General features: G+C 54.1%; 1 protein-coding gene across 1 annotated transcript; it reads right to left on the minus strand.

Moving 5' to 3' along the window:
* Positions 1 to 1072: 1072 nt before the first annotated feature.
* LPAR5 (lysophosphatidic acid receptor 5) lies at positions 1073 to 12702 on the minus strand. Its single transcript, XM_049693953.1, has 2 exons — positions 12425 to 12702; positions 1073 to 11480 (listed from the first exon to the last, which is right to left on the minus strand). The coding sequence occupies exon 2, from the start codon at positions 4701 to 4703 to the stop codon at positions 3600 to 3602; it is 1104 nt and encodes a 367-aa protein (XP_049549910.1). The 5' UTR covers positions 4704 to 11480; positions 12425 to 12702; the 3' UTR covers positions 1073 to 3599.
* Positions 12703 to 12847: the final 145 nt, after the last annotated feature.

The following is a 12847-nucleotide window of genomic DNA, read 5'->3' on the forward strand; positions in this document are numbered from 1 at the left end:
TTCTATTCTTTTTTTTTAATACTTATTTATTTGGTTGCATGGGGTCTTAGTTCAGGCAGTCTCCATAGTTGCAGCATGTGGGCTCCTTAGTTGCAGCACATGGGCTCCTCAATTGCGGCACATGAACTCTTAGTTGCGGCATGCATGTGGGATCTAGTTCGCTGAGCAGGGATCGAACTTGGGCTCCCAGCATTGGGAGCACAGAGTCTTATCCACTGTGCCACCTGAAGTCCCATCCTGAATCTATTCTTGCCTCTCTGTCTTCAGGATGGAAACCCTTTGGATATACTGAATGTGGGGAAACAGTCCACCAGAGCTTAAACAGAGGAGATTCCACACTGGAGAAAATTCATTTCCATCTGCCTCCACAGGCCGCGAGCACACTTCTCCTAGACCAGCTCCCTCACCAGTCTTTCCTTCCCCTTAGACTCTCCCCACCTCGTTTCCCTACAGCTTATCCCACCCAGTGTGTCAGGGTGGGCAAAATCTCACTGAAGAACTTCCAGAGGGGCTTCCCTGGTGGCGCAGTCGTTAAGAATCCGCCTGCCAATGCAGGGGACACGGGTTTGAGCCCTGGTCCGGGAAGATCTCACATGCCGCGGAGCAACTAAGCCCCTGTGCCACAACTACTGAGCCCGCGTGCCACAACTACTGAAGCCCGCGCACCTAGAGCCCGTGCTCCTCAATGAGAGAAGCCACCGCAATGAGAAGCCCGCGCACCGCAATGAAGAGGAGCCCCCGCTCGCCGCAGCTAGAGAAAGCACGCACGCAGCAATGAAGACCCAATGCAGCCAAAAATAATAAATAAAATAAATATATTTTTTAAAAACTTAAAAAAGAAAAGAACCTCCAGAGACGGCCCACTGCCTACCAAATTAACGGCCAGAGCCTTACTCTGCATTCTTTCATCTTCCATCTCGAATGATAATTATTGTTGACTTGTTCTGTGGTCCCCACTAGATAGTAACCTACTTCACAGAGAGATTCAACTGTTCTTTACAGCAATAATTAACACAACATTGTAATTCAACTATACTTCAATAAAAAATAAATTTAAAAAAAGATTCAACTGTTCATCATTCAACAAATATTTATTAAGTACTTCTTTTACGCCAGGCGCTGTTCTAGATGCTGGGGATACATCAGGAAACGGACCAAGCAAAAATCCCTGCCCCCAGAGAGCTTACATTCTACTTCGGGGGTGGGGTGGGGGACAGAAAATAAACTATAAAAGTTATAATAAATAAATAAGTAAATTATATCCTATGTTGGAAGAAACTTGCTATGTGAGTTTTAATTACTTTGGAATTCATTCACATTATCTTCGTAAAAATACTCAAGTAGGGCTTCCCTGGTGGCGCAATGGTTGAGAGTCCGCCTGCCGATGCAGGGGACACGGGTTCGTGCCCCGGTCCGGGAAGATCCCACATGCTGCGGAGCGGCTGGGCCCATGAGCCATGGCCGCTGAGCCTGCGCGTCCGGAGCCTGTGCTCCGCAACGGAAGAGGCCACAACAGTGAGAGGCCCACGAACCGCAAAAAAAAAAAAAAAAAAAAAAAAATACTCAAGTAATTTTTAAAAATTGTATTCTGTTCAGTTTGGATAGGGCAAAGTCCTGAGACTTTGGACGGTGATGACGTTTGGTGCCCCCAGGGCTCGAAGGGCATGGGTCCTGAACCCTAAGGATGGAGCAAGACGGAGCAGGTGCTAACCATCAAGCCCTCTAGAGAGCAGCAGGAGGTGAGGGCTCTAACCCGCCAGATGGAGGAAAGCCCGACTTCACGGCTATCACTGAGGAATCTGGGTCAGTTCTCCGGTTTGGCCACCAGGGGTCATTTTACCCTTGTAAATCACCATCTGGAGCGATCACGTAAAGACACACAAAAGTCTTAGTCCGAACTAAACACACAGAGACACAGCCGGGAAAACTCTGACACTGTCACAACCACACACACGCACATACACAGAAACATACATCATTGAGAGACATAGGGACAGAAATGCATGCAGGACGTGTGCATGGCATCAACTCCCTCACGAGTCTCACGAATGTCAGGGTCTCAAGATGTCACAGTGCCAACTCCGCCATTCCTCCCAGCCCCGACTCCGCTAAAGAGGGAAGACAGTAGGTGGCCTGTAAACCAGACTTCCCTTTCCTTACCTCCAGCTCGCCAGGAGCAGCCAGCTTACTCCCGTCCTCCCGTCCATCACACTCTTACTTTCCCATAAACTTCTTGTCTGGCTCTGGCACAGCTCCCTTTTCCCTGCCCAGAGAAGCCCTCCACCTCCTCCTGAGTATCTGTGCAACTAGTTCCAGCCCCACCTCCCGCTGCAGCTCCAGGAAGCCCCAGGTGGTGTTCACTGGGTGTGCAACTCCTCCCCCCCCCGCCCCGAAAACCCCAAGCCTTACGGACTACAATTAGCAATTGATTTGCTGAGCATTGCCCTCTCCTTGCAGCGATAAAAACAATGTACATAATGGGCTGGGAAGACTTTACACATGACTCTAATACTCCAGTACAGGTATGGCTCTCCAAGTGTGATCTGAGGATGGATTCTTTGAGGAAGTCCACAAGAACGAAACCGTTTTCATGATACTACTACTAAGATGTCTTTTGTCCTTTTCACTCATTGTCTCATGAGTAGACGGTGGAGTTTTCCAGAGGCTTCATGAAGTGTGATGACACTTGCTCTCATAGCTATTGGAATGTGTGCTTGGGTATTTCTGTTTTAGAAAACTTACTAATTTTGATTTCTAATATGGTCATGTATCAAAAGGACAAAGTATAAGCAAACTCTCTTTGGAATTCTCCATTTTTAAGAGTGTAAAAGGGTCTGAGACCCCAAAATTGGAGAACTACTTCTTTAGTACAGAGAATGTTCTCCTTATTCTAGACGAAGCAGCAGAGACACACACACACGGTGGTGGTGGTGGGGATTTACGATCTAGAATGGAGGAGCTTTTGAAAGGGTGGGTGAGGTGGAAGGGGAAGGCAGGACCTAGAAAGGGGAACAGTGACCAGGAACTCGGAGGAAAACCCCCTCTGCCCCCACCCACCCACGCTGGGCGTCAGATCTAAATTGTTAAAAGTCACTAGACAAGAAGGAAACCAATTCAGCCGGCATCCAATACGCTTTTGCATTACGCCTCAGTGCTGGGCAGGCAGAGCCCAGGTGGAAAGGGGAGTGGGTGGCGTCCATGGCCCAAAGACCTCTGTGGTCGGTCTAAACGCAGGACACCCATCTTCTGCTCCAGCTACCAGCTACGGGCCGGGCCGTGTTTCATGCCCCGCCAAGGGCATTTCATCCAGTCTCCCGCCTCTGCACGGGCAGGCTCACGGCAGCACTTCCTAGGTACTAAGGAAGAGGTCCTTCTGCGCTCGCCATCACCACCTAGTTAAAGACGTTTGCAGCCGCGCTCTCCCCTCCCCGGGCCCCTGCCCCCCACACTTTGTTCCCTTCTGCATCTGTGAGCTGGAGCTGCCGCTCAGAAGTCCAAGTGCCCAACCCACCGCCCTGCTGTGCACACACCCTGCGTGTCTGCGAGTGCGAGAGACGTGGGGGTGGGGTGAGGGGACCGCGCTCTGGCACGACGTGCCTTCAGAGGGACGAGTCCTCGGAGCACCGGGTGAAGGAGTCCCGGTGGTCGGAGGGCCGGAGCAGCCCCTGGCTGGCGGCGGCCGGCACGGTGGCGTGGGAGGTCTCAGCGGTTGGTTCGGCGAGTGCCCCCCGAGCCCCGTTGGTGGCCGAGGTCCTGGCCTGGAGCGGAGAGCTCAGGCTGCGCAGGGTGTTGCGGAAACCCTCGGCGCTGAAGTAGTACACCAGCGGGTCGAGCACGCAGTTGGCGCCGGCCAGCAGCACCATGACCATCAGCACCCCGCGCACCTGGTTGCGCGCCGCCGGGCTGGCCAGCACCACGTGGCCGCGCAGCAGCCCGTACACGGCCAGCGTGGCGTTGTAGGGCACGAAGCACAGCAGGAAGATGACCAGGCTGGCCAGCAGGAGGCGCACCGTCTTCTGCCGCCGCTGGCTCCGCGTGGCGTCGGGCCGCGCCAGGGTGCAGAAGACACGGACCGAAGAGTAGACCACGGCTACCAGGGGCAGCAGGAATCCCAGCGCCTCGGCTAGCAGCAGGAGCGGCAGCAGCCTGCCCTTCCACAGCTCGTCGCTGAAGTTCTCGAAGCACACGTGCACCCAGCGGCCGTCGCGGGCGCAGGGTGAGGGCCGGTGCACCAGGACGGTGGGCACGGCGAACAGCAGGATGAGCGCCCACACGCCCAGGCAGAGCAGCCGCGCCACGCGGGGCCGCCGCAGGTGGCGCAGCCGCAGCGGGTGCACGATAGCGACGTAGCGGTCCACGTTGATGAGGGTCAGGAAGATGCAGCTGCCGTACATGTTCATCTGGAAGACGGCGCCCGCCAGCTGGCACAGGAGGTCCGAGAAGGGCCAGTAGTGCTGCGCATAGTAGGAGAGGCGCAAGGGCAGCGAGAGGGTGAAGAGGAGGTCGCTGGCCGCCAGGTTGCACATGTACACGCTCACTACCGAGTGCACGCGCAGCGCGTGCAGGAAGACCCAGAGGGCCAGCGCGTTGAGGGGGAGCCCTGCCGCCAGCACCAGGCTGTAGACCACCAAGTGCAGGTGGTGGATGGGCTGGTGGTCCGGGCACCTGAGATCAGAGTCGTTGGCCGAGGAGTTGGCCAGCATCGTGCCAAAGGGCGAGGAGGAGCTAGGCCGGGGGCATCAGGGGGCGCACCCGCGTGCTGGCTTCGCGTTCATCTCCAGTCTCCACGGCGGGGGCCTGGAGGCTGCACAGAGTCCCAGAGCAAGCGGGGGCCGGGCATAGACCTGTGGCTGTGGCTGCAGGGCCGACAGCTGCGGAGGATCAGATGCCCTTGGTCAGAGCTTCATCGGCCTCAGTGGAGACCTGGCATAGGAGGGAAGGCAGAAGTCAAGACTGTGCAAGGAAGGGCTGAAGACACAAATGTCATAGAGCTGAACCTGCTGGCCTCTTGGGCCTTTTCTCAGCCTCACATCTTTCCTCCACCGTCCTTCTGGCCAGAACAGCTTTCTGCAGCCCGCTCTATGGCACAGTGCTCTAGAGTCAGGCCTGCCTAGGTTTAAATCTGGGCTTTTGTCCTCAGAAAAGTGACTTAATCTCTCTGCCCCTCATTTTCCTTACCTGGAAAAAAAAAAAAAAAAAAAGGAGAGGGGCCCCTACTTCACGAGGTCGTTAGATTCAACGAGATGATATATTTAAAGTGCTTTGCTTACTGTTATTATCTACTAATATCTCTCCCTTGCTTCCTTTCTTTCTTCTACAAATGCTTACCAGGATTTTAATTATTATTATCATTTTGGCCTCGCGGCATGCAGGATGTGGAATCTTAGTTCCCCGACCAGGGATCTAGCCTGTGCACCCTGGAGTGGAAGCCCGGAGTCTTAACCACTGGACCACCAGGGAAGTCCATACAAATGCTTACTGAGACTTTAGAAGGTTCCAGGCATGTTCACAGCAGTGGACAAAACAAAGGCCTTGCCCCCACCTATGTTCCCTTCCATTGAAGGGATACAGATAATAAAGTCCATGTAAAAAGGTATTATGTTAGGTGGTGAGAAGTACTGTGGAGCCCCTCCCCTGGCACCAGCCCGTTCCGCTGACTCCCCATTATCTAAAGAATAAAGTTCAAACTCCCAAGTACAGGACAAAAATCCCAGGCTCATCTCCACGATTGCTCCTGTGTGGGCTGGGTTTGTGGTCAGAGCGACCTGGTTCAGCTGGATTGTTTGACCTCCCTAAGTTTCCTCATCTGTAAAATGGGGACAGTAATATAATGGGGGTCCCTTAGGCCAGGGGTCACCAACCCCCGGGCCACACAGCAGGAGGTGAGCGAGCGAAACTTCATCTGTATTTACAGCCGCTCCCCATTGCTCACATTACCACCTGAGCTCTGCCTCCTGTCTGCATTTTGGTGGGTTGTATAATTATTTCATTACATATTACAATGTAATAATAATAGAAATAAAGTGCACAATAAATGTAATGCTCTTGAATCATCCCGAAACCATCCCCCCACCCCGTCCGTGGAAAAATCGTCTTCCACGAAACCGGTCCCGGGTGCCAAAAAGGTTGGGGACCGCTGCCGTAGGCTGATCGCACACACCAGCACAGTCCTTCCAGGCAGGGGACGGCCCCGTGGGTTGAACTTTTCCAGGTGCTCCCCTGGAGAGTCTGACTCGGGTGCTTCCTAGTTGGGATTCCGTGATGGGGGCAGATAATGGTTTCGTCCTAAGGGCTCGAAGGGGGCCCAGAGAGGGTGGCAGTGAGACAGGGAAGTACCGTGCGTGCTGATGAGGCTCCTGGAGAGAGCAGACCACAGCCGCTGCCGTCCCCAGGCAAAAGCTGCCAGAGGAAGGATGTGGTCAGAGGCGGACGAGTTAGAAGACAGGACTTGGTCTTAGGATTCCACCTTCCTTAATGTCATAAGGCCACAGCAGCCACCCCTGCATTGCGACCCCCAGGTGCCATCGTGTTGTAAAATATACATAACTTAAAAATTACCATTTTAACCATCTTTAAGGGTACAATTCAGTGACATTAAGTACAATCGCAATGTTGTGTAACCATCGCCACTATTTCCAGAACTTTTTCATCATCCCAAACAACAACTCTATACCCATTACCCAATAACTGCCCATCCCCCCCCCTCCAGCCGCTGGCAACCTCTATTCTACTTTGTGTCTCTCTGAACTTACCTATTCTACACACCCCATCTGAGCGGACTCATATAGCCGTCCTTCTGTGTCTGGCTTATCTCACTTAGCTTAAAGTTTTCAAGGTCCATCCATGCGGTAGTTTGTATCAGAATTACAGTCATTTTATGGCTGAATAATATAGTCCTATATATATACACCACATTTTGTTCTCCCATTCATCTGCTGGTGGTTACTTGGGTTTTTCCATCTTTTGACTATTGTGAATAATGTTAATGATCATGGGCTTCCATGGGCCATCTTAGGGAGAGAAGTTATCCGAAGACCCTGAGCGATTATCCCAAGATACGGAACATACTCCCTTCAAAAGGAACCACTTAAATCCTTACATGGAACCAAGTTATAAACATGAGTATAACAAGTTTTCTAGGGTTTTTTTGTTCGTTTGTCTGTTCTCCCTCCAACCATGACTCTGACTCCAGCAGTTTAAGACTTGTAAGAAGCATAGTACAACAGTTGAAGGGAATAAGGAAACACTTTGTCTGCAAAATACCAATTTCATCAATGAAAATAATGCTAGATGGGTCTTAAACGTGCTGAAAAGCAAGTAATGCCAGGCTCTCTTCCTGAAACGTGCCCACCTCCCATGCTCCTTTGCTCCAGTCACGCCAAACTAGTGATAATTCTGCACATACCTTACATCTTCAGGGCTCTGTCTGTGCATGTGCTGTTTCTGCAACTGGGAATGCCCTTTCTCCCATCCTCCAACTGGCAAACTCAATCATTTCTCAGGACCCCATGATGCCTTTCCTGACTCCCTCCCTTCCCACCAGGCGAGTCCCCTCACTGGAGCTTTCCCAGCACTTTGGCCACAGGTCAGCTGTTCCCACCTGTGCTATAATTGGCTGTTCTTGGTCTGCCTCTCCCGCCCGCCTGGGAGCTCCTTGAGGGAGGGCCTGGGGGCTGTGACTTACTCATCTCTGTAGTCCCAGCCCTCCCTCCATAAATGTTGGGTCAAAAATAATGGCTACCATTTACTGATCCCTCACCATCTCGCAGGGTGTTTTACACGCACGAGCTCTAATCCTTCCAACAGCCCTTTGAGGTAGGAGTTCCTCCTGATTTTTCCTTAAGAGCTCAGTCAGTGAGGAGTGAAGTCAGGCCTCAAATCCAGGACATCCGGGCTCCAAAGTCCAAAAAGCTGCTTCCAATAAGAGTGGGTGGGTGGGTATGCGGCTGGATGCCGCACAGAGCACCTAACTTTTACAGCTGCTTATATCAAATCTGTGCCCATAGGTGAATCGTTTTACTTCCTCTTTTGTCCAGTTGAAACATATACTTTTTAATAACCCACTTCCTTCTTTCTCCCACTTCAAACACTGGCAACACAGACTCATCTCTCTTTCACACACACACAAATACGCCCTTCCTGATGATTTCCCCTTACCTACAGAAACAGTTTGCTGCTTTGAACTCCTTAGGTCATGACGTGTGTTTTTGTCCCATTTCCCCAGCCAGACAGTAGGGTCCTGGGGTGCAGACCACACCTTCCACAGCTTTCTTCCCAGGCTCACTCACACTTCAGTCTCTCTACCTAGCAACCCTTGTGATATTCATTGGCTGCCTTTCAGGAAGTCTGCCCCCTCCCCCCATGTCCGCCCAGCCTGTAATCCTGTTATAATATTTCTTGCATCAGTCCAACCACTTCTTATCACATTCCTGACTATCTTGTCCGCATGTATAACTCAGAGAAAGGCATGTCCCTTTTGAAAAGCTCGTTTGGAAACAGCTTGCATTAAAACTTCAATAACAGTTTACAGCTACAATCACAGTAACATTTTATCATTCTTTTTTTTTTTTGCGGTACGTGGGCCTCTCACTGTCGTGGCCTCTCCCGTTGCAGAGCACAGGCTCTGGACGTGCAGGCTCAGCGGCCATGGCTCAGGGGCCCAGCCGCTCCGCGGCATCTGGGATCTTCCCGGACCGGGGCACGAACCCGTGTCCCCTGCATCGGCAGGCGGACTCCCAACCACTGCACCACCAGGGAAGCCCACGTTTGATCATTCTTAAGCAGTACTTGGAGCACCCATAGCTCCCTACAACTAGGAGGCACATCCTAGACACTGAGTGAATGGAAAATTATTTTCCAAGAATCCCAAGTCTTTCGTCAACAAAGTTGCAAGGTTAAAGAGGCCAAAATGTATTAGGTGAGCTGCTGCTAAAAGGTAGAGAGTTAGGAATCCTTCAGGAAAGCAGATGGCGATGCTCTCGCCTTACTCCATTCCAAAGCGGAGAAGCCCTTGAGTTTAGTTGTCAAAAAGCCACCCCTTTCCCACAGACTCACACAGAATGGCCCAAGCTGTTGAGAGCTGCCAGGCCCCTGCCCTGGTCCCCACCCGATCCGCTTGCTTCCCGAGGGCTCCCCATCAGTGGAGCTGAATGGGCACAGTGCCAGGCCAGATGGCAAAGATGGGAAAAACTGCCAAAAAGGAGGCAAACAAGAAGTGCAAGGAGGGCTCTAGATGTGGGGGAGGAGTGGCACGGCACTCTCCTCAATCCTGCCTTGAGCAAGAGGTCAGGTTGGGGGTGCGGGAGACGGAAAGCAAAGAGGCAGCAGGTGCCCCAGAAAAGCAGAGACACTGGGATTTCATTTCACCAGGGAGAAGGGGGACGTGGAGGCCCACGCTGGCTCCGTAACCTCAGCACGCCTGGAGGTCATGTGAGCACACCACTACACACACACACACACACACACACACACACACACACACCCGGGCGCGTGCAAGGCCACACGCAGGTAAGGGTACACTGAGGGATGTGCACACAAGATCCCTAGTAACATACGAATCAACGTGTATCCACAGCCTGTAACACACGTGTGCACGCACGGAGGCACAGACAGCCGAGCCAGGGGAGGAAAGCAGACACCGTCCCCGCCTAGGAACATTATCCTTAGCCGGACAGACAGACGGGCAGCTTCAGGAGCACACACACGCATGCAGATGTGCACAAACAGATTCCGGCCCCAAGGCACTGAGAGGCAAAGAGAGGCCCTGGGGACGGCCCCGCCCACGTCCCAGCCCCCGACACCACGCACACGCCAGATGGTGCGCGGCCACCTTCCTCCACGCTGCTTCTCTGTCCTTCAGCTTCCCACCTGCACACCCGGGGCCCAGGTTCCTTATGTCCTCGGGGCCTCTGGGACCTGTCCCATTGCCCTCTGAGCTGGGCTGGGCACTACTCTTTGCTGAGATAAGTCACAGGGGCAGGGCTATTTTCTGCCCTGGCAGGAAGTGAGAATGGAGGATAAAAGTGGCCAGGAGGCTACATCATGATCTTTCCCTTCCTCTCCTCCACACAGCTGGCCCGTGGTGTCCACCCTTCCGGCGCCTGACCAGGGATGCAGAGGGGAGCGGAACAGAAAGGGGTGGGTGATCTGGGACAGAAAGGGAGGGGAGAGAGGCACCCTGTCTCTGTACAGCTTCCTCCTGTCTGCCACCCTCTCCATGTGCTTCCTGCCCCCCTACTCCCCACCTCCTCTCCTCAGGAATCCACGTCCTTCAGAAGTTTGGAAAGTGGGAATGTCAATCCTTATCCTCCTTGCCCCAGAAGACCAGCTCTGGAATAGCTCCCACCTTCTTTTAGGTTCTGGTGGCCAGGCGCCAGGGAGCGTGTCCACCCTCCACCTCCCCCGCACGGCGCGCGCTCCCTGACCTGCGACCTGAGCAGTGCTGGCTGAGCCCACTTCCTCTGCCGCTACACCTCGGCAGCCACGGGAAGATGCGCCCTTTATCAGCAGACGCTGGTAATTGTGAAGGCCTCTTAACGCCTGTAGGTTCAGACTCCCCAAACAGATCCAAACTGTGCTGAGCCTTCAGCGGAAGCTTCAAGAAGTCTAAAGGCTTTGTGAAAAGCTCTGTCCCAGGGCTGCTCTGGGTACACATGAATCCTGCCCATCAGCTTGTCCTGGGTCTGGAGAGCCTGTGGGGTGGAGATAGTACCAGGTCACCGGGCTGAGTGGATGGCTTCCTCCTGCCCTCGGGGCCACGTTCTCCCCCGCTGCTGGGTGTCCTATCTTCTCTCCATCCTCCTTCCTCCCTGATCCAGCCTGCTCTGCTTTCTCCAGCCCAGATTCCTGCTCCAGCCTCTCCCCACCCTTCCCCACCTGAGCCTCTCTTCCTGCCTTTCCAGCACCATCCCTGGGTATTCTCATCTCATCCCTCCCGAAATTTTTTCTAGGAAAAGGCAGAAAGCAAAGGTGACCTACAGCTCCATACTTAAGTCTCCCCAGTGCATGGCTGTCACCTCCCCACCTGCAGATATTTCTCCACCCTGCTGTCAAGAGCTGAAAAACACAGGAAACGTAGTCCCAGTCAAGACTCAGAGGGGCTCAAGCCACCCTCCGCAGCCCTGTGCTCTGGGTGGTCCTTGCTTTGGGGCCTGGCTGGGTCCCGCTGCCTCAGAGAAACCTCCTGGAGCCTTTGGCTTCATGGACCTCACCCTGACCTCGGGCAGCACTGAGTGTGCTCCACACGTAGCCCTCACGCCTCTGCTGCCCCCTTCCCCGCGGGCCTGGGCATGCAAGGCTTCCGTGTTGCAGGAGTACACGCTGGGGGCATCAGACAGAGGCACAGCTGGGCTCTGGGGTCTCTGGGTGGCCAGGAGGTGAGGCTTGCGGGTCGAATAAGTTTCTGCCTCCTCCTCAAGCCTTGCTGCCATCTCCCCTTTGGCGACAACTTCAGCTCATCCTGAAGGGACTGCAGATGTGACCTGATGGGAGGGCCCCTTCCCATCAGAGAGGCCCCCATAGACCCGGGGAACAGGTGGGCAGCTGCCCTCAGTGGTGTGAGGCAGAGGTATCAGAAGGCCTCACCCACCCTCCAATATCACCCCCCCAACCCCATGGTCAGTATCTGAAATTTTATCCACTTCATGACACCCATGGGCCACATTCTACCATAGCTGTAGGAACATGGGAGATAGCTGGTCTAATCCTCTATTTTTTTTCTTAAACTAATTTTACCAACACTTTATTTTTTATCTTATATATATATATTTTTGGCCGCGCTGCACAGCATGCGGGATCCTAGTTCCCCAACCAGGGATCAAACCCACACCCCCTGCAGTGGAAGCGCGGAGTCCTAACCACTGGACCGCCAAGGAAGTCCCTAATCTTCTTGTAAAGAAAACGCACTGGGTGAAGGCAGTATCTCTCTAAGGCACCACTAGAACACTTTGGTTCGCTGGGAAGGATAACTGTGAGAGCAGATCTGTGCCTTGAACCCGCCTGTGGAGTTTAATCAGATCAGTTCATTGTCACCAGCAGAGGCCCAGCCCTGGGGTGAGAGGGTCAGGGGTTGTCTTATCTGAGAGTGGGAAAGGGCTGGAAACCATCCCCAGAGGGCCCTCCCTCCCCAGTGGCCTGGGATCTGGGGTTCAGCATGACAGCGGGGGCCTAACGGGTGAAGGGGCAGACGCAGCTCCCAGGCATACGGGCCCCAGGGTGCGTTGGTGCTTCAGGTCTAGGGAGCATCATCCTCTTGTCTGAGGTCTGCCTGCCTGAGGCCATCCTTTTGAATTCTTTATTCAAAAAGGTTTCCCAGGGCCCAGGGCCCCCTCTCACCTCCATCCCCACCCATGGCTCCCATTTCTAAAGAAGGGGTGCTGCCCACGTGCCCCTGTGAGGTTCAACCGCAGCTGGGACGCCCCCATACCTGTGCTCGCCGCGGTGGCTCAGCCGCTGCTCCACGCCGGCTTCTGCCTGCTCTGGGCCGGGCTGGGCTGGTAGGACTTGTTCCCGGTGGGTGGGACACACACACACCTCAGCAGCTCTCGGCAGATCCCAGCTCCCTGCACGCACCCAACCCCGGGCAGGGCAGGGAGAGAGAGAGAGGAGGAAGCAGTGCCCTCAGTGGCCTCCACGGACCGGCCAGAGTAGAAACCCCAGCAGATCATGACACTTAACGCAGCCCCGACTCTCCCCCAGTAACGCCCCCCACCCACCCACCCACCCATGGCTCGCACACTCCCTGCAGTTTCCGGGAAGCCTAACTGGCACACCCACCCACAGATGCCAGATGACTAACCCCCAGCCTCCCGCTGTCCTCGGCAGTTCCCCCTGGCCGTCTCCGTCTCTT

The sequence above is a fragment of the Orcinus orca genome, chromosome 11 (genome assembly GCF_937001465.1).
Source record: "Orcinus orca chromosome 11, mOrcOrc1.1, whole genome shotgun sequence".
Lineage (NCBI taxonomy): Eukaryota > Metazoa > Chordata > Mammalia > Artiodactyla > Delphinidae > Orcinus > Orcinus orca.

What these genes read in the sequence shown, in the direction of transcription:
- LPAR5 (XM_049693953.1), bottom strand. Translation starts at nt 4,703, where the DNA reads ATGCTGGCCAACTCCTCGGCCAACGACTCTGATCTCAGGTGCCCGGAC.